Raw genomic sequence first — 19,088 nt, 5'->3', positions numbered from 1 at the left:
AGGCAATACGGCCAACATCAGAATTGATAAACATAAGGACTATATCCATTTCCATCATATGGCAACTCAAGACTTGCTGACCATGCTTTGAACACCTGCCATAGGTTATGCTGAAAGAATGCTTGTCTACTTCATCGCAGCAAATATAAATTTTGCTGACTTTTTCTTGAATCTGCTTCTGCCTTTGCAAACTACCTAAAAAACAACTTATTTGGATGAAATGGACTCAAATTTGAAAATCTCTCACAGAAGACCATTTTAGCCCACTAGGGGACATTATTCAGGATTTAGGCTTACTACAACACATGCTTCAGTCTTATTACTTAGTGTGGTGCCTGCATGCACTTATTATAATGTGTTCTCTGATGATGGCAATTTGACTTTGCCAAATATTTGAAGTATTAAATTCATTTTAGTTACATCTATGCTGTAATTTCCTCAAAAAATAGTTGTCTGTAAACCTTCCTTTGACATCTGATAACGTTTTGAAGCAGATAATCTCAGCATCAGAACTTGTAGAATGATGCTTCCATCAAAACTTGTAGAATTTGTCAACTGCATGGAAGAAAATACCAGAAACATTAGTGAAACATTAATTTAAGAAATGCTCTTATTCAGATATCTGTGTATCCCTTCTTAAATTTTCATTATTACCAAGTACCCCTTATCAAAATAGTAATAATAAATAAAAAGTATTTCATTGTGAATGTCTATTTTATTTGAATTTAGATGTACATGCAAACAAAAAAATATGATTTATTTTTAATAGAACAAAATTTATAAAGATACTATAAATTTTTACTTAATTTAAATAATTCATCATCAATGAGAGGGATACAATATCAACATTTTCTTGTTGTTTACAGCTACTTGTATCTGCTATATTGCTCTCTTTCATGCGTTTTATAAATCATCTTTAACCAATGATCCAAACTTATGTATTTGAAAGCTAAAAAAATTACCATATTTACTCCAATATAACTCGTATTTGCTTTTTTCCCCCCAAAATTAAAGCAAAAAAATAGTGGTGCAAGATATATGTGGGGATTTTCGAAAACTAAAGTTTTCAGAAAAAAACTGAGAATGAGCATGACTTACCAAGAGCTCCTATTCGCCATCACTACTTCCGGCCTCGAGAGAGGTTTCCTTGTGTGCATAGTCAAAGTAATCTACCTAAATAGCTTCATCATCTTTCTCATTATTTCAAGCAAAAATGACCAGTAATTTACAAGACTTGAGAAAGTAATGAACAATCCTTCACAAATGACTAATGAGAAGTGAAAGCAGAGCACTAAACAGACAGCAATTGTAGGCCAGCAGAGATAGTGCAGATATGAAGATGTGCATGTGATTGATGTGGTATTAAAAAAAGATTGCACAACCCAAAGACAAAAGAAAGCCAACAATTGAGTTGAAATGCTAACTCTCTTCAACCGAATTCCATAATACCCGAAACACATTCACTATATATTTTTTAGTTTTAACATGTTCACGACAGGATGGTGTAACAAAACCATATGGTTTTGCTGAATCTATACAGCAGTTTCTGTGGGATGGGACATGCGATTCATTAGTTAGTTAGTGCCGTTTTTATCCCAGTTGCCTCTAATTGCCTCTAATTGCAATTTGTTGAGAAATATATTACACAGCCTGCAAATGTCTCTGTACCTTATTCAGGGACATAATAAAACTAATTTTTTTCAACAGAAACAGGCAAAATAGCCGTAAATATTATAATTAATTTTTTCCATGCGTCTACAGTATAGTAGCTGTTGTGGAGGGCATGTTATTTACTGCAGGAAGCGAGTTACTATCGCCCCAACATTGACATCGGGGCGATAGTAACTAGCAATTTGAGTAGGAGAATTCATACCTAATTTAATTTTTTTTCCCCTCCTCAATATATACAGGTAACCCTCGTATAACGCAGATGTTAGATTAAACAAAAATGGCGAGTTATATAAATCACGTTATGCAAGACTCAGATCGCATAGAAAAGTAGGGTTAGGTTCTGAAATCGTTTTTCTTTAAGATTATATACACAATGATATATCCAACAAAAAAATATTTTTATTTAATTCAGGTAAGTTAAGAAACCAAATAAACTATGAAACAAATACATAGTATAAAATTATAAAAAAAATTATAAATTGTACGTAAACTTCATTGCACATAATACAAAAATGTTTTAGGCAAAATAAAATAAGTGTATATTTTAATTGTCATCACTCTCTTCAAAACTAACATTTCGTAGATGTTCTTTATTTACGAGTGGACGGACATCGTCATCACTTGAAATCTCTTGGACATCATTAGTATAATTCTCATTGCATATTTCGGCTGGTTTGGTTATCAAGAAGTCAGTAATAAGACCTTGCTTACTATTATGCTGAAAATATTTATTAAGTTCATAAAATGGAGCTAAACAAATATCCAACTGTCTCATGAATTTTCCTGTACATTCCGTCGAGATCATTATCCATAAAATAACTTTCTTGCCAAGTCCAATCCTTCTGCTAATTTCTTTAAACTGAATTCTTTAACGGATTCATCACAATCAGAATCTTCGGCAGAACTTTCCCTGCCATTTGGTTCAATCTCATCTATTAATTGTACCAGTTCCTCCTCATTTAAATCTATTTCCCCATCAGTTAATTCACTAATTTCGTTTTCAACAATATCACAAAAGTGCTCTAAGTGGCCATTACTATAAAAACATTTTTTTTTTTTTACATAAAAAAAAAAGCTTTACATATTGTATATAACTCACCAGAAAATAAAGCACTCAGCTTGAGATTAACACTCTTATGATTTTTAATGCGCTTTCCTGTGAGAAAATGAAGACAATTTTCAATGATAAACACTTCATACAATAAACAATTGAGGTGTATGCGTGCTAAAGGGTATTTCCCCTAATATAAATTTGGTACTTATAACTACATGTGCAATACGGGCAGACGCAAAATTAACAAAGATAAAATTAGATTTTTAAGTCATACGTTGAAAAATATATGAAAAGATAAAGGGTTACTACAGTTTGTAGACCGTCTTATATCGAAACCGCACGTTGTATAAGTACCACATTCAACAAGGGTACTACAATTTGTAGACCATGTATAAGTACTGCGTTATACGAGGGTTACCTGTATGTGTGTGTGTGTGTGTGTGTGTGTGTGTGTGTGTGTGTGTGTGTGTGTGTGTGTGTATATATATATATATAATTTATTAAGAAATATATACATTTAAATTAATTCTTTTTTTTTCTTAATAATGATTCCGTGCATTAATGATGCATAGCCGAAAATTGCCATGTACCCCTGCAGACCTTTCACATACTCCCAGAGGTATGCTTACCACACTTTGAGAAACACTACTCTACAGCAATGTATTAGATGGAACAGAGACCAATATTTTGTGGGAAAAAGTGGACATCAACAAACCGTAGTCAAAAGGATAAGTCAGAAGAATCAGACTCCAAAGATAAACTGGGACTGATAATAATACTATACAAATGAAGTGTATGTGCATGGAGTACATAAAATACATGTACAGCATTGCATGTAGTGTGTATACGTATGGAGTGTTACTACATATTATGGGTAAATGTTTGATATTTAGAGATTGTCAATGAATTGTATTCTGATGTAATGATTTTTTGTCCTTTTTGGTGATACTGAAAATATTGCATTTTATAATTGATGGCATCTTAGAATCAGATCAATGCATTTTATATTAATGAAATTAATACTAATACACACCTACTAAAATTTAACAAAAAAAAGTGACAATAACTTGCATCACAACAGTAGCAAACAGATTAATTCAAATATTCACATTTTAAAGAAAAATTTTAATTCTGCAAGAAAATAAGCACAAAAATTAAACTCCAACTAATAAGTTATATGTGCTCCTCTCTTCCCCATAAGTTCATTAATTTGTTTAGGCAGGACTCTACCAATGCAGAACACATTTTTCTCATTTCCGCATCTTGAAACCATACTTTTATAATGGATTGTATTAAGTTAACCTTTATATCACAATTTAATTTTCCAAGTCTCTTTTTCAGTATGACCTACAAATTTTCTATTGGGTTAATGTCAGGAGAGTTATCTGGTCACTGAAGCAATTGGATGTTGTGGTTTTTGAGGAACTTTCACTTTTTTTGATGTATGGCATAGAGCAAGATAATGCTGGAAGAGAGTTGTTTGTCTTTCTGGATCTGTGGGGCCACTCTTTTCTCCAATATTTTTATGTACTGGTCACTTTTCATCATACCGTCAACAGGCACAACTGATCCTGGACTGTCATGTGTAAAACAACCCCAGAACATAGTGAAATATCTATTTCAAAAGCTGATAAAGGAAAAGCTGTAGTGGTCATGGATAAAGCTGACTATGAGAGAAAAGTAACCTGCCTTTTACAAGATACCTCCACCTATCAAGAAATCAATCATAATCCTACAAATTCACAAATTAAACAATTAAATAAGTTGCTTGATAAAGTTATCAGTTGGGATCAAAACACCGTTGATAAACTGCGCACTCATTTTGGAAGAACTCCTTGTTTAAATGGCTTCCCAAAAATCCATAAAGAAGGTTATCCAGTAAGACCCATCATGAATTGCATCGACTCTCCCACTTATTGAATTGCTAAATTTTTGTCACGTTCATTAACTGCCCATACTGAACATTCATCAAAAATTCTACACCATTTCTTGAACAAATCAAGGATGTTCAAATCAAAGAGTCTGACTTGTTAGTCAGTTTTGCTATTGTTTCCCTTTTTACCAATATTCCATTAGCTGACACTGTCAACTTACTATATGATGATTACCCTCCAGATATTCCAAAGATTTTTGAATTTGTTATACATTCAGGATATTTCAGCTGGAAAAACAAGATCTACAAACAAGTTGAAGGTACTGCCAATGGTAGCCCTCTGTCTCCACCTTCGGCAAACTATTTTTTGAAACACATGGAAGCCACCTTGTTCTCATTCGTTCATCCCCAACCCTCTCTTTGGTTTTGTTATGTCAATGATGTCTTTGCTATTTGGCCACATGCTGAAGAGGAACTTGCCACATTCCTACAACAGATAAATAGCCTTCACCCATGCATTCAGTTCACCATGGAAAAAGAAAAAGCTGGTAGTTTACCATTCTTGGACATCCTCCTTACATGCACATCCTCTGGTACTTTGTCAACAAGTGTCTATCGAAAACCTACCTTTACTGGCAGATACATTCATCAAAAGTCTGCTCATCATACCTCTCAAAAAATCAGTGTTATCAAATCTTTAATTAATAGAGCACAAAGTGTGTTCCTTCCCCTTAAGCTTACAACAAGAACTTTTCACTATAAAAATTAATAGAATCTAATGGTTACAACCCTAATCAAATCCAGCAGATAATTGACTCCTATGTTCCCAGGATTCTTCAACAGACTGTAGAGTTCCAATCCCTTATATTTCAGGCATCTCAGAACCTATTGCCGGCCTGGTTGGCCGAGTGGTTAGCGTATGCGCTCTCCAGCCAAAAGGCTGCGGGTTCAAATCCCACTGTGGGCATGGATGTTGTATGTGAAAATACTAGTGATAGTGGTCGGCGGTAGATGGCGTTGGTGTAGATGAAGGTAGTTGTGGCTGGTGGAGAAGGAGAGTTGTATAGTAGGTACCCTCCCGCGATGAGTCTTTGGACTCCCTGGAGGTGTTTTGTAATAATAATAATATTGGCAGAATTTTGAAGTATCATCTTATTCCCACATATTTTCCTATCAACAAAATTTCTCACTCGTTGCCATCTACAAAAGACAAACTGGCACCTCTATCATTAGCTGGTGTTTACCAGATACCGTGTGAATGTAATTTATCATAGTTTGGGAGAAACAGGCATTGCTGCGGAAAAAAGAATGAAGGAACTTCAGTATTATATCGAATACATGAAACCTCACAAGTCTAGTCTAGCACAACATAGCACTGACACTAAACATAATATCCAGTGGGATAAAGCTTGTCTCCTCCACAGATGCAAGTTTAAATATGAACGCCTTTTTAAAGAAAGTTGTGAAGCCCTTTTACATCAGCCGAATTTGAATCGAAATGAGTCTCTCCCCCAAAAGTTTGGGAGATTCTTATCTTATGCAACCATCAAAGAAATAGTTTTTTGGAATTATTTAATAATATTTTATTAATATTAATTTTCTGGCATGCAGCAACAATTTTAATTGATAATCCACCAACTGTTCTGTACTTCATATTCCATTCCTTTAACTGTTTTTTTTCTATACTGATGATGTACTTCTACTTTCAGTATGAAATATTTGTACCTTTAATTCATTAAAGTTATTACTGTTGGTTTTATACGTGTTAAGTTATTAATTTTAATTATGCCACAGGTACCTCTAAAGATTAGATCTTTTTTAGCTGGGTGTTTGGAAGCTTGTTGAAGATGGGCGGGAGAAGTCTTCTCCATCACTGATTTGCGACCACAGGGTACACGATCTCCTTGGACAAAGAACTAGCTCTCATTTGAGAATATGACCTTCTTCCACTTCTCACCAGTCCAATCACTGTACACTTTTGCCCACTGGAGCCTCTTTTTCTGCATAGTCGTCATCAACAGTTGTTCCTTTTTTTGGTCTGTAGGCACTCTTCCCTGTTTCAGTCCATCAAACCAACAATGTTTGATGGACTGTCATGTCAGAAACATTAATCCCACTAGTTGCCAAGTCTCTAAGTCTATAGCAAACAATCTCGGATTCATTTTGCTTTTCGATCTTAAGTGTAGTTTTTCTTTTGTGTCAGGAGAAAAGATACCTGTCTCAGTAGACTTCTTTAAAATCACATTAACAGTACTGAAACCAACACCACAATCACTGGCAATTTGGCTGAGTCATGGACATGTGTTGAGAAAGAGTACATATTTATGAACTCATTCTTGGAAATGTATCCATTTTATAGCTACACAAAATGAAAAGGTTACAAATGTCAACTTGATGACACTATTAAAAATGCACAACACTATTAATAAACATTGTAAACAGTTAAAACACGCAGAACTCAACCAAAATAGTGAACTAAAACCAAAATTATTTTGAACTCAAACAAAAACCAAACCAACACCAAAAAATGACGAAAGTTTGGCTTGTTCGGATTAATTTGTTCGCCACTGTATCATCCTTTTTTGCAAAGGTCAAACTAGTATTTCATTAAATATTAACTTTCTATAGTTCCCACTCACCTGCAACATGGAAAAATTTGTTTGCCAGCTAGCTCCTGCTCGACAAGGAATAAATCGATCTCCATAATATTGTTTAGAAGGAGACTTAGTGGGAGTTAAGTTATTGCTGTAGGAATCCTGCTTAGAAAAATTTAGAATTACATTATATGAAATGCTAAATTTGTTTCTGTGATTTCTTATTTGATACTAAAAGAAGTCCACAATAATTATACTTTTATCTGTATTAGAATATATCAGATTTAAAAAAAAAGAGGAAGGTTTTACACAATCATACAGTGATACTGAATTATATGCCATTTGTTGCTGAACCAAGCAATTAAAGTAAATTTTAATATCAGCTCAATTCATTTATTGGTCAAAAGTCCAGTGTAATATGATGGAATTGGATGATCAGAATTGTCTACCACCTGAAGACTTTCAAAAACAATTATGTACATTTGTAAAAGTCTTCGGGTGGTAAATAATTCCAATTCATCCAGTTCTATTATCATGTTTATCATGTTAACAAAACATAGACGGATGTTGGAGAAAGTCTAGGTAATAGAGTTTTAGGAATTGAGTTTCATTGCATGGCCAGTGAATGAGTTCAGATTATTTAACCATTATTACTTTATCCACATTACTAAAATATGCTATAGGTTTCAGCTTCTTGCAAGTCAGACTAGCATAAAGAATTTTAATGCCATTGAGGGATTCAAACTTCAAAGTGGTAATACGATCCATTTGTATGGTCAACCATACTGGCAATTACAGATATATTTATGGGTCAATATTATATCATTAGCAAAATATCTGCCCCACAATCCCCCCACAACACTAAAAGAATGCAGAGAACACTGGAACTATTGACCAAGAAATGAACAGAACTGCTATTAAAATTTATTTTAAATGCTTGATTCAGCAGGAAATGGCATATAATGAATTGCTATTATGTATTCACAATATCACTGTATGACTGTATAAAACTTTTTTTTTCTCCATCAATAATCTTTTTAAACACAGCTCTAAAGAGATGAAAATATCTAGTCAGCATTACATCACATGGATTATAAACAGAGATCTATAGATGCATGAATTTTGAATGTCTTTTGATAAGAGAAAAATACTGAGTGAGTAGGCAACATTTGATTGAATAATCCTAAAGTCAAAATATTGTTACCTATTACTCTACTATCACTGACAACATGATTATAGGAAATAAAGCAAAATCTTACTACTAAGACGTTAGTAGTTTTATCAATAAAATTGATAAAATGGCTGAAAGAAGCCAAAGGGAACAGAATGAGGAATCATTTGTTTGGAATTGCATCTGCAGTGAGTGAATGGCAGCAGATGGACACCAGTGGGCATTTTTTTTTTTTTTTAAATGAGAATACATGTACATGTGGAATACAACCAACTCACTACAGTAAACATCATTAGAACAAATCACTCAAACTATTGGAAAGACCTGACCAAAGTCCCATAAGCATAATACTTTTCAAGAAAATTAACAATAGCAAACTATATCCCGCTATAAAACATACTTGGTTACCTACCAGTTTGCTACAGCAATTGTTAACTGTATTTGATGCCTATATCTATAGAGTAAAACCCAGTAGGAGTAGTAGCTGTGAGAAAAATTATCAGCACAAAGTGATAACTTCTCAAACCCCAATTCTAAACAGGATTGGGAAGTATTTAATGCATTCATGCATGCTGTATTAGTGTGACATGTGGTATGAGAGAGTCTGGCATGGACATGTTTAAAAAGTAACCACTCAAGCTACCCTTTCTTTAGCGTTTTAAACTAGAATGTCAAATTTATTAAAACTTGAATATCAGGTTTCATGGAAACTGATGAAGAAATAGATACATAAATACATAATTTTAGAGATAAATTTAAAGTTAACATTTTTTTTTTTAATTTTGTCATCTAGTAAAATTAACATAGAGAAAAATTAACATTAAGAAAAACTGAGGACAGCCTGGAGTTAGGCAGTATCATTTCAACTTTCATATTAAGGTCATCATCTGGAGTATACACATATAGAAAGACGAGCTATATTACATTTCAAACAGTATGCCAAAGTGGCAATGATTTGATCAGCCACTATTCTACTGGCTTAACTGCTAGTTAGAAAAAACTAGATCAAAGCTATATCATATTCATAACATTGTCACAGAACAAATTCCTATTAATACTTTAAATACAGCAACATTGGTGGCCTAATCAATAATTTATCATAAGTATTTGTTATATTAAGGCCAAGATCCTATATTACTATAGTCATTACTTTATAATGAACTCTTGGAACAAATGGTTATGTCTGTAGAATATGTGGTATCTATATTGTTGGGATTTTTAAACCACCATTATTTTTAAGATTAGGAGGGGTTGATAAGAATTTCACAGGCCTTTTCGAAATGTGTGCTCATACCATGTTTTGGTGTGATGTAATGAGCAGGTGCTTTCAGGTATCTGTTCATTGATTAATAAAAACTGAGGACAGCCTGGAGTTATAACACTGCATTAGATAAAGAGATAAATAAGGAGTTAAGAAAGAAGGAGATGAATGCTGCTTGGGCACTAATCAAGAGATAAATAACAAGCATCAGTATGTGAATGGATTTCCAAAGGTCAAAATGCTGAATAAGGTAGGTATCAAGTGGATGGATGAATGAATAGATTAATATGTTCATGCCATGAAAAAGCAAAAAACTTATCAGTTGAGCAAAATGGAAGTTACATCACTCAAGGTCAATAAGTGCTGCAGAGAATGCTATTGAAAATTTTTAGAAAATAGTGGAAAAAATTGGCAGATCAGAAATCCAAGAAGGTGACAATATACTGTCACCTTCTTGGATAATGTATAAATTGTGATGGACAGCATCCCGTTTATTCAATGTGCTTTAATACGACTCCCACATATGAATAATATACTACTTTTAAAATAATGATGTAGTAGTATTAATAAATAAAATACATATTGTAAGTTTTTAAAATAAAATGGATGAAAAGAATATATATTATTTTAAATATATATTATACTATGTAAAGAACACAGATCATCAGTAAATAAAAGAATTATCAGAAAACAAAGAAAATGAAATATATATAAAAGAAATATGCATAAAACAATAAATTGTACAAGATGATTTACTGCTCAATCAACCCATATATATTCTTGCCATACCAACATGAATACCCTATCAGCATTATTAGATCATAGGATAAGCCCCTCCCTATAGATATTTGCTGATCTACCAATGTATACAGCTGCTGTTTATTACTGGTTAGTGATTTATATTTTGCAAACAAATTCTTTTCCATCTATTTATAAGTTGTTTTCTTTTAAATTATGACCATCATAAATGCAAATATGCAATTCTAGAGTTTATAGGATCACACGTTCTTCACTCCACTCAGCAATTTATAATCCATTTTACAGTAATGAAATGTATTTTTATTCACACCTATTCTCCCCTGTTTCCTTATATTTGCCATTCTTTACATCTTTTAGTAATTCAAGTATAGTAACTAATAATCAAATATATCATACTTTTTAATTATTGTTTTCTAATATATCCTGAAAAAGAACATTCCTTTTTTTACCCATCCCCTCTAACAGTGAATGTTAAAGATACCAAGCTATTTTAAACCTGGTTTTACTCCATTTCCTAAGCAAGCAAACAGACAAACAGTCAAGTTTGTGCCTGCAAACTTGATTGCAAGTGCAAACTTGTCTGTTTGCTTACTTGGGAAATGGAGTAAAACCAGGTTTAAAATAGCTTGGTATCTTTAACATTTATTATACCCAAGGTAAAATACTTTCAACATTCCCTCTACAGTGATTTAGTTACAGTCAAAGAAACCAGCACAATAAGTTTCACATCCAATGACACATGGCATGAAATTGCTGGGGCCTTGGTGATTTTTCTCACTTCTCCAGTGTTTAAGTTGTCAACGAGAGAGCAATGATTTCCCCAGCGTGAATGTGTTAAGCATGATATCTCAAGGTAGCACAAGTTGAATAATGACAAGATTCAATTGCAAAAAGGGTATAAAGAGCAGGCTAGGATGGTGACTCAGTAAGGGTAGCAAAAGTGCAGTTTGGACAAATTAACAAATCAGCCCAAGAAAAATTCTAGAGTGATTTTTCAATATATATAAACAGAAGGAATAATCATTATGGTTAAGATGTTAATGGATGAAAATCAGAGACTGGTAACCACTCCAGAGGACACAGTTGCAGTACTCATTGGGCAATTCATCCTGATCAGTGCAAAATCATGAGAAGCCCAAGTGAAGAGGGAGAAGACAGCTTATTGGTGAATGTGAGCAGTCCAGTAAGCTTGATATCAATAAGATAACAGGATATGATGAAATATCACTGCATGTCTTAAATGAACATTCCAAAGAGCTAGCATCAGTCTTGGCATACCTGTTTAACGTCTTACAATAGCAGAAGTCTCAAAGGAGTGGAAAGAAGGTAAAATTATTCCACTTCAAAGGTAGTGAAAAGACAACTAAAAAATAGAATGGAGAGAGAGAGAGGAGAAATCATTCAAGAAGACAAAACAAAAATTTATAGTTAATGAGGACAACATCCTTAAGCATCACATTACAGAAGACATATATGGTGCAAGAATATTACATCTGGTAATAACATCTAAGAATAACTGTAAATGAGTTAATTGTTTTGTCTCCAATTAGTGAGTGATTATGAATCTGACTTCAGAAGTGAACGAATGTAAGAGCTCTGATTAAGGAGGGACATATGTAGAACTATATCTATATGGCAGGGGAGTGTATTGGAAGTGGTCAAAGGAAGCTTTAAGTAACTACATTCTCAGAATAAGAATTGCAGGGAGACTTTAAACTTTAAAGTATAAGCTACATAAAAGATAATTGAATGTAACCTATACTATGCAAAAAATGTGATGAGTAGTCATCTAGGTATAATACCCTAAGTACTCCAGAGATATAACAGATACCTAGTACTCCAGAGTCTGGTGAGAAATTGTATTCAGAAGTGGGATGTGGCTGTCTTCGACATATGGCTTCTATTACCAATTTTCTACTCGCATTTGACAGAGTAGCAGAAGAGGTGGATAAGGGAAGGAATATACCTCGATTCTTTTAGATTTTACCAAGATTTTGATAGAATTTCGTATATGAGGTTATTATACAAACTCCAAGGGATGGGTATGAAAAATAGGCTTCCGGCAGGACTAGAGAGTGGCTGTCTGAGTGGTATCAAAAAATTATGTATTGAAGAGCTGACTAAGAAAATGAAAAATAGCACAGGGTTTTGTCCTTAGCCCACTTCTGTTTTAACTTGTATATTAATGACACTAGGTCCGGAGGGAAGCACTGTTATATACAGATGATGTAAAGTTAGTTTGGGTGATAAGGGACATTTATGATACACAAAATCTTGTAATCTTATGATATAAAATCTTGATATGCTGAACTTAACAGGCCGATTCTACAGGCAAATGTTAATGAGTAACAGTTTAACCTTGCTAAGTATATTTTGGAATGATGAGATTGTGAACTGGTAACTATATTAAGGGGAATTTTTTGCAAGTTGCAGAAGCTAGAAGTCCAGGGGTGATGGTGGAGAGTGAGAAAGTTCAGACTACATGACTGATAACTGCAATGTTGAAAAGAACACTAGCTTATAACGATTGATGCTTGTGTTCTGACAACTATACTTAAAATATGGTCATGTGGCTTCCATTAGGAAACTGTCAAAAAGATCCAGCACAGTACTGAAAATCTGGCTTTTGCAATGTTATATGAAAACAGGGAAATATTTCTATACTGTACAGAGATCTCACAGTATAGATACAAGAAAAATTTTTGAAACTCATGACTGGAAGCTAAATAAGTATGTGCTCAGGAAGCATGTGATGTCTAACGTTCTATTCATGTCTTGAGTAAATGATAAGCTGCCGGTGGACACTGAATATCTTAATGGCTGTTTTCAAGGAGATGTATGATAAATACCAAACAATTATACCTTCAAGAGCATTCTTTGGGATCCCTGACTATGAAGGCAACTATAAATTAACAAAAAAGATAAGGCAATAAAATTATTGCATATATGATAATACTGCATTCAAATATTATTCACTGAACTAAACTTTGCAAGTTAAAACAACTTTCAAAGACAATGTAATAAATGACTTACATTTTTTCCTGACACAAAGTTCTGTCCATTTTGCTGACGGAGTAGTCTTTTCTCATATTCCTGATTCATTATAGATGTTCAGAAAATGGAAATTAGAAAAACAGCAGCATTTACTAAAAAAAAAAAATAATAATAATAAATATATCTTATTTAGAAATACTAAAATGTACAAAAATTTAAACTTTTTCCTTATTCAGTATACTATTTCTAAAACAACCTTTAATGTCAGGAGTATGATGAATATCAACCTAAAAACATTATGATCCCAGTCAAAATGGCACCCCCCCCCTTTCCCACAGTTGTGATCCAGAATTAATGTCTCTAAGTATTCAAATCCATCAAACAAAACAGATTAGTCAGCCATTAAACTATCATCCAAATGCAGTCACCTCAATTATTTTGAAAACAAAATGTCATCAATAGTAAATTTCACTACCTGGAGGTTCATCCACCAATTAATCAGTATCACCAATATGAATTTTGTCACTCACTCCACAGTAAATCTCTTAGCCAATATTACACACATTTGGACATGAAGTAAAAATTGGGTCTACATATTAATTTAAAGCCTTTTGGCCACTTCATCTTGTTTCAAAGTTTATTCTTTGGTTGTTTGCTATGTCATGGTAGGTAGATGATTCACTCAAAATTTTCCAATCAATCCCGAGTATCCCCACCCAGGACTCTTACCTATGCTTTCCCCCCCTCACACATTAACGTGTGGGAAGCTCATTAGAACTTTAACCTGGAATACTATTTATAGTACTGTTGATGATAGCACACTAATGGATATTTAAATACAGTCTCACATTCATAAATTATATTATACATATATACAGTTAGACAAGGGATATTTATACAACTACAGAAAAGAAAATTTGACTTAATGTAACTGTAAATACAAGACAGTTTTCTCAGGTAACTAAGATCACAATCTTCAAGATTAAAACTTAGAAGACCAGACACTCATGGGACTGATGTTCTGGCCAAAACAATGTGGAATATGCCAGACTTTGTTGAAATTCATTCGGTCTGCAGCATCAAAATCTATGTTACACCTTCACACTGGCTGGTCTATCAGCAGCTGCCAGGCATTAAATCAGCATACTGGAGGAAACTATCTCTAGATGAATTAATGCAGGCAGGAGTAAATGTGTGACATCCTTTCCCCCTCACTGCAAATGCCATAGTTTACTTGCATATTATACTGGGCATATCACACTACTTAACTTACTAGAAGCTTGAAATAGTTAATAACCATGTTTTGTTTTTCCAACTTTTTTCTCCCATAATGTATCAAATGCTTTCAGAGTTAAATCATAGCAAGATTGCAACCATCAATATAAGGAGTTTTAATGGAAAGGCAGAAGAACTGGAAAAGCACCCAGCAGAACATAATTGGACATAATTGGAACAACTGAAACAAAGAAGGAAAAAACAAGTGAGATCTTACTGAGTGGTACAGTGCCCTCCTTCAATGAGTTCTCCTTGGAGGTGTCAAATAATAATAATAATAGGATGTGATATTTGGAGAATAATGATCAATGAAAGGAAGGAGTAGTGATAGCATTCAACACCAAATATAAAGATAAACTTATTGATTGGAAAGCAGTTTCAAGCTGAATTATGTGGGCAAACTTCAAAATGGACAATGAAATTTATTTTATTTGTGCCTAATGGTCCCACAGAATGTTCTCCTAAGGAAGAAAGAGAGGAATTTCTGAAGTCACTAGAGCAGGTAGCTAATAAAGAAAATGGAAACAGTGGTACTTCTAGGAGATCTAAAACAGCAGAGTAAGAAGTGAATCCCAACAGACGTATAGATGTGTTTGGGAAAAATTTGGAGAAAAGGGCAAGGCTAATAATAAGTATCTGCTGGGTTTCTGCTTAGGATATGGACTAGTTATTACTAACACCATGTTCCAACATAAAGATGTGCACAAGTTCACATGGAGAGAAGACATGAACTAAGAAAACTTCATTGATTATGTTATTGTTGATAGTGATATTTTCATACTGGTTTAGATACAAGAGTGAACAGAGTATTTGAAATTGGAAGTGATAATCACTTAGTTTAAAGTAGGATAAAACTGAATATCACATTGAAAAGAACAGTATGTAACAATGTTTTAATAAGAGTCAAAGTTGAGCAGCTTTTACAGGTATACTTGTAGATTCAACTATGCAAACATTACTGAAGAAATAACAGCTCAAAAACAAGAACCAAACCTTGAAGTCTAAGTCACAAACTCTGAAGAAAATTGATTAAGCTAAGAAAGCATGTGGTGAAGTTGTCTGCAAACATAGAAATATAAGAATGCCATGGTGGACACAAGAAGTTACAGAAGCAGTACTAGAAAAAAAGAAAGCATATAAAAAGTTCCGAGCAAATTAGTCAGCAGATACCCTAAAATACAGAGAAATGTCAAAAATCTAAGCTGTGTGAAAGTAGCTAAATTGTGGGAAGACTTCAGTAAGAATATAGAAGGTAAATATAAGGAAGGTGGCAAAATGTTCTTGATCCTATTGAAAAAGTTTAGAAATGAAAGATTACTGTAAAAGGAATTACAGATGATAAAAGTGATATGAAAACTGAAGATAGGGATATCCAAGATGTATGAAGTAATTATTTTGAAAGACTTGCATGAAACAAGCAATGACAGAACATTAGTAAAAAGTTCAAGTACAGCAAACAGGAGTACATATGAGGTAGAAAAAGTTGTCAGTGGTTAGAATTGAAGAGAATACAGGAAGATGGTTTGATGTAAAATCAGGTGTACGATAAGAATGCACCTTATCTCCACTCTTATTCATCATCTATATGGATCACAATATGAAAGAAAGTGGCACTGAACCTGATATTAGAATTGGAGATATCGAAACAAGCTCTTTGTTTTATGCAAAGAGCTTGGTTCCTAAACACATCCAGTGCAAGTCTACAAGATTCTCTAACTAAACTGAATAATAGATGTAATCAATTTAGCATGAAAATCAGCAACAAAGACCAAAACTATGAAAATAGGCAGAAACATTAAACACATCAACTGCATTCTGAATACAGCATCTATAGAACAAGTAAAATATGTCAACTATTTAGGCATAGTTTTTAGTGAAGATGACAACAGAATAAGCAAAGCCAGTATGGTGGGGAGCCAGCTAGCTACATAAAACTAAAACTTTTAACTCTAGACCCCCCCTCCCCCGAATATATGGACTTCCAAAAATACATAAACAAAATGTGCCATTACGTCCCATAGTGGATGGCATTGTCCCCCACATACAAATTAGCCAAACATTTAGCCAAAGTGCTCACACACTATACTGGCAATACACCATCACACATAAAAAACTTAGCCCACTTCAAAGCCAGTCTAGAAAACCTCTCGCTCCAACATACTAACTTAGTGGTCAGTTTTGACGTCTCCTCCCTATTCACAACTGTCCTACTCAAGGAAACCTTAGAGCTCATCCAAGCCAAATTTCCTCCTGATATCTCAGCCCTATTTCAGTTCACAATGAACTCAGACTATTTCATTTGGCAAAGGAAAATTCTACAAACAGATAGGGGACAGGCTCGGGTTCACCACTCTCCCCACCCCATGGCCAACTTCTTTATGGAGACTTTTGAAGAGAAAGCTTTAAACTCAGCCCCGCAAAAACCCACTATTTAGTTTCACTATGTTGATGATGTGTTTGCTATTTGGCCACATCGCTCAGAGACACTCCACTCCTTAACACACTTAAACAACCAACACTTCGGAATCCAGTTCACCTTGGAAAAAGAAGAAAACAACAGTCTCCCTTTCTTAGACACTAATCACTCGCCAGCCTGATGGATTTGGTTTTCTTTGTTTACAGAAAACCCACCCATACAAGCAGATACATTCACCAGCAACCTCACCCCCCTCACAACAATATGGGGTTATAAAAACACTATATAACAAGGCAAAATTAATCTGTTCAGATGACAATGCCCTAACCACTGAAATAAACCACATTCTTAACACTTTCTTATCCAATGGATACAACCCCCAAAATATATTAAAACTAGTTAACCACAACTCCCCTTCATAACAAAGATTACACTAAATCCATCACCATTCTCTATATCCAGGGCACCTCTGAAAAGTTATCCAAAATCTTAAAAAATATGACCCAAATTACTGTTACAAACTATATAAAAAATTAGCATCCCTTATCTGCTCCACCAAAGACCAACCACCTCTCCTAGACCTACCTGGTATATACCAGGTCCCTTGCAGTTGTAAACTATCCTACTTTGGCCAAACAGGCAGGACAGCAAATGTCAGGATTTCAGAACGCAAAGACTACATCTGGTTTCACCAGTACAGCCACTCTGGTCTGGCAGACCATGCTCAGGATACCTGCCACAGAATACGTTGAAAGAAAGCCATGTTAATACACCCCAGCAAACTTAAATATGAAAGACTGTTCGTGGAATCAGCTTCAGCTCTAAAAAAACTTTCCAAACCTCAATAAATTTGGGAAGCTTGCATCTTGAGAACTTCAGCCCAACAGCCAAGACAACCCAATATAGCCTGCTGGGGGGGGGGGGGCACCTTTAGGACTCTAGGAACAACATTAGTTTTCTCTCTTCTGCCTCATCTGTTTTTTGTAGCGCCTGAATGCACGTGTCATAGTTATGTTCCCATGAAGATGGCAATGTGCCATTGCTGAAATATAGGAAGTATTCATTAAAGTTTCTTTTAATAATATTCCAGTATACGTTTTAAATTCCTTAAATAATTTACTAGTGACTAGTTATATTAAATAAGAGAAATTAGCCAAAACACTAAACAACTAGCAGTATGCAAAACATGTATACTGCTAGTTTAGTGTTTCACACTAAACTACCAACATTCACTCCAGCTTTAGGTTATGGATCTGATAGCTGGATTAGGAAATAAGCATTTGATCAGAGACGAGAGACCACATATGAGAATTCTGAGAAAAATTAGGGTCCTGAACAGATGCATCTGTGGCAGAATCACATTAACAATGAAAACATTAAGAGGGAATTTGACACTGTTCATTCAAGAATATGTGACCAGGGTTAATCTAAGGTTGATAGGTGTAGTCATCAAAATAGAATGGATGAAGAAAGGTTAGCAAAATAAGTGTTTGATGCCAAGATGGCAAGAAAAAAATCCAGAGGAAGACCAATGTCTAGGTGGATTGATTTAGTCATAAGTGAACTTAGAAGAACAAAGTGCTAAAAACAACAATATTAGAGTGCTGACAACAGACTAATTTAGAGGAAAAGTTGATAGGTGATTATCATCATCAATTTCCTGACATGTACCCTCAAGGGATGTACAGGATATGATAGTACTACATGAAAAACTTACATCATTACTAACTTCCTATCTACAATTTTCCTCCAAATCAATCTATTACCTGTCAAGACTCCAATATTATTACTATTATTAATAATGTCATCTTAATCACGTAGTGTTGTCATAGTAGCCTGAAGTTTCCTGATATCTACCCTTGAGGGTAGATATCAGGAAACTGATGGTAACAATGAGTTAAATCATATAGCAACTGAACAGTTTTTCATCACAATTACTCTGCAGATTGGTCACTGCACAGTATACTACTGAGCTGAACCCAATAACACTTTAGGCTTCCAGATCAGCTAGCAAATAATC

At 34.2% G+C, this 19,088-nt stretch overlaps 1 protein-coding gene across 8 annotated transcripts in view; it reads right to left on the bottom strand.

Annotated features, from left to right (window-relative positions):
• The window catches only part of fzr (fizzy and cell division cycle 20 related), a 218,067-nt gene that overhangs the window by 138,752 nt on the left and 60,227 nt on the right, over nucleotides 1-19,088 (bottom strand). For all 8 annotated transcript variants that reach the window (XM_090409798.1, XM_090409806.1, XM_090409805.1 and 5 more), the window contains 2 exons: nucleotides 13,417-13,529; nucleotides 7,238-7,354 (listed from right to left, as the gene is read on the bottom strand). In XM_090409798.1, the coding sequence (XP_090265924.1) occupies nucleotides 7,238-7,354; nucleotides 13,417-13,485 (186 nt within the window). In that variant the 5' untranslated portion in view covers nucleotides 13,486-13,529. The remainder of the gene's footprint in view (nucleotides 1-7,237; nucleotides 7,355-13,416; nucleotides 13,530-19,088) is intronic.

The sequence above is a fragment of the Typopeltis vanoorti genome, chromosome 20, assembly GCF_054136105.1.
Source record: "Typopeltis vanoorti isolate ZY-2024b chromosome 20, IOZ_Tvanoo_1.0, whole genome shotgun sequence".
Classification (NCBI taxonomy): Eukaryota; Metazoa; Arthropoda; class Arachnida; order Uropygi; family Thelyphonidae; genus Typopeltis; species Typopeltis vanoorti.
Note: the sequence above shows the minus strand (reverse complement) of the source record. Positions and strands in the feature narration are given on the sequence as shown.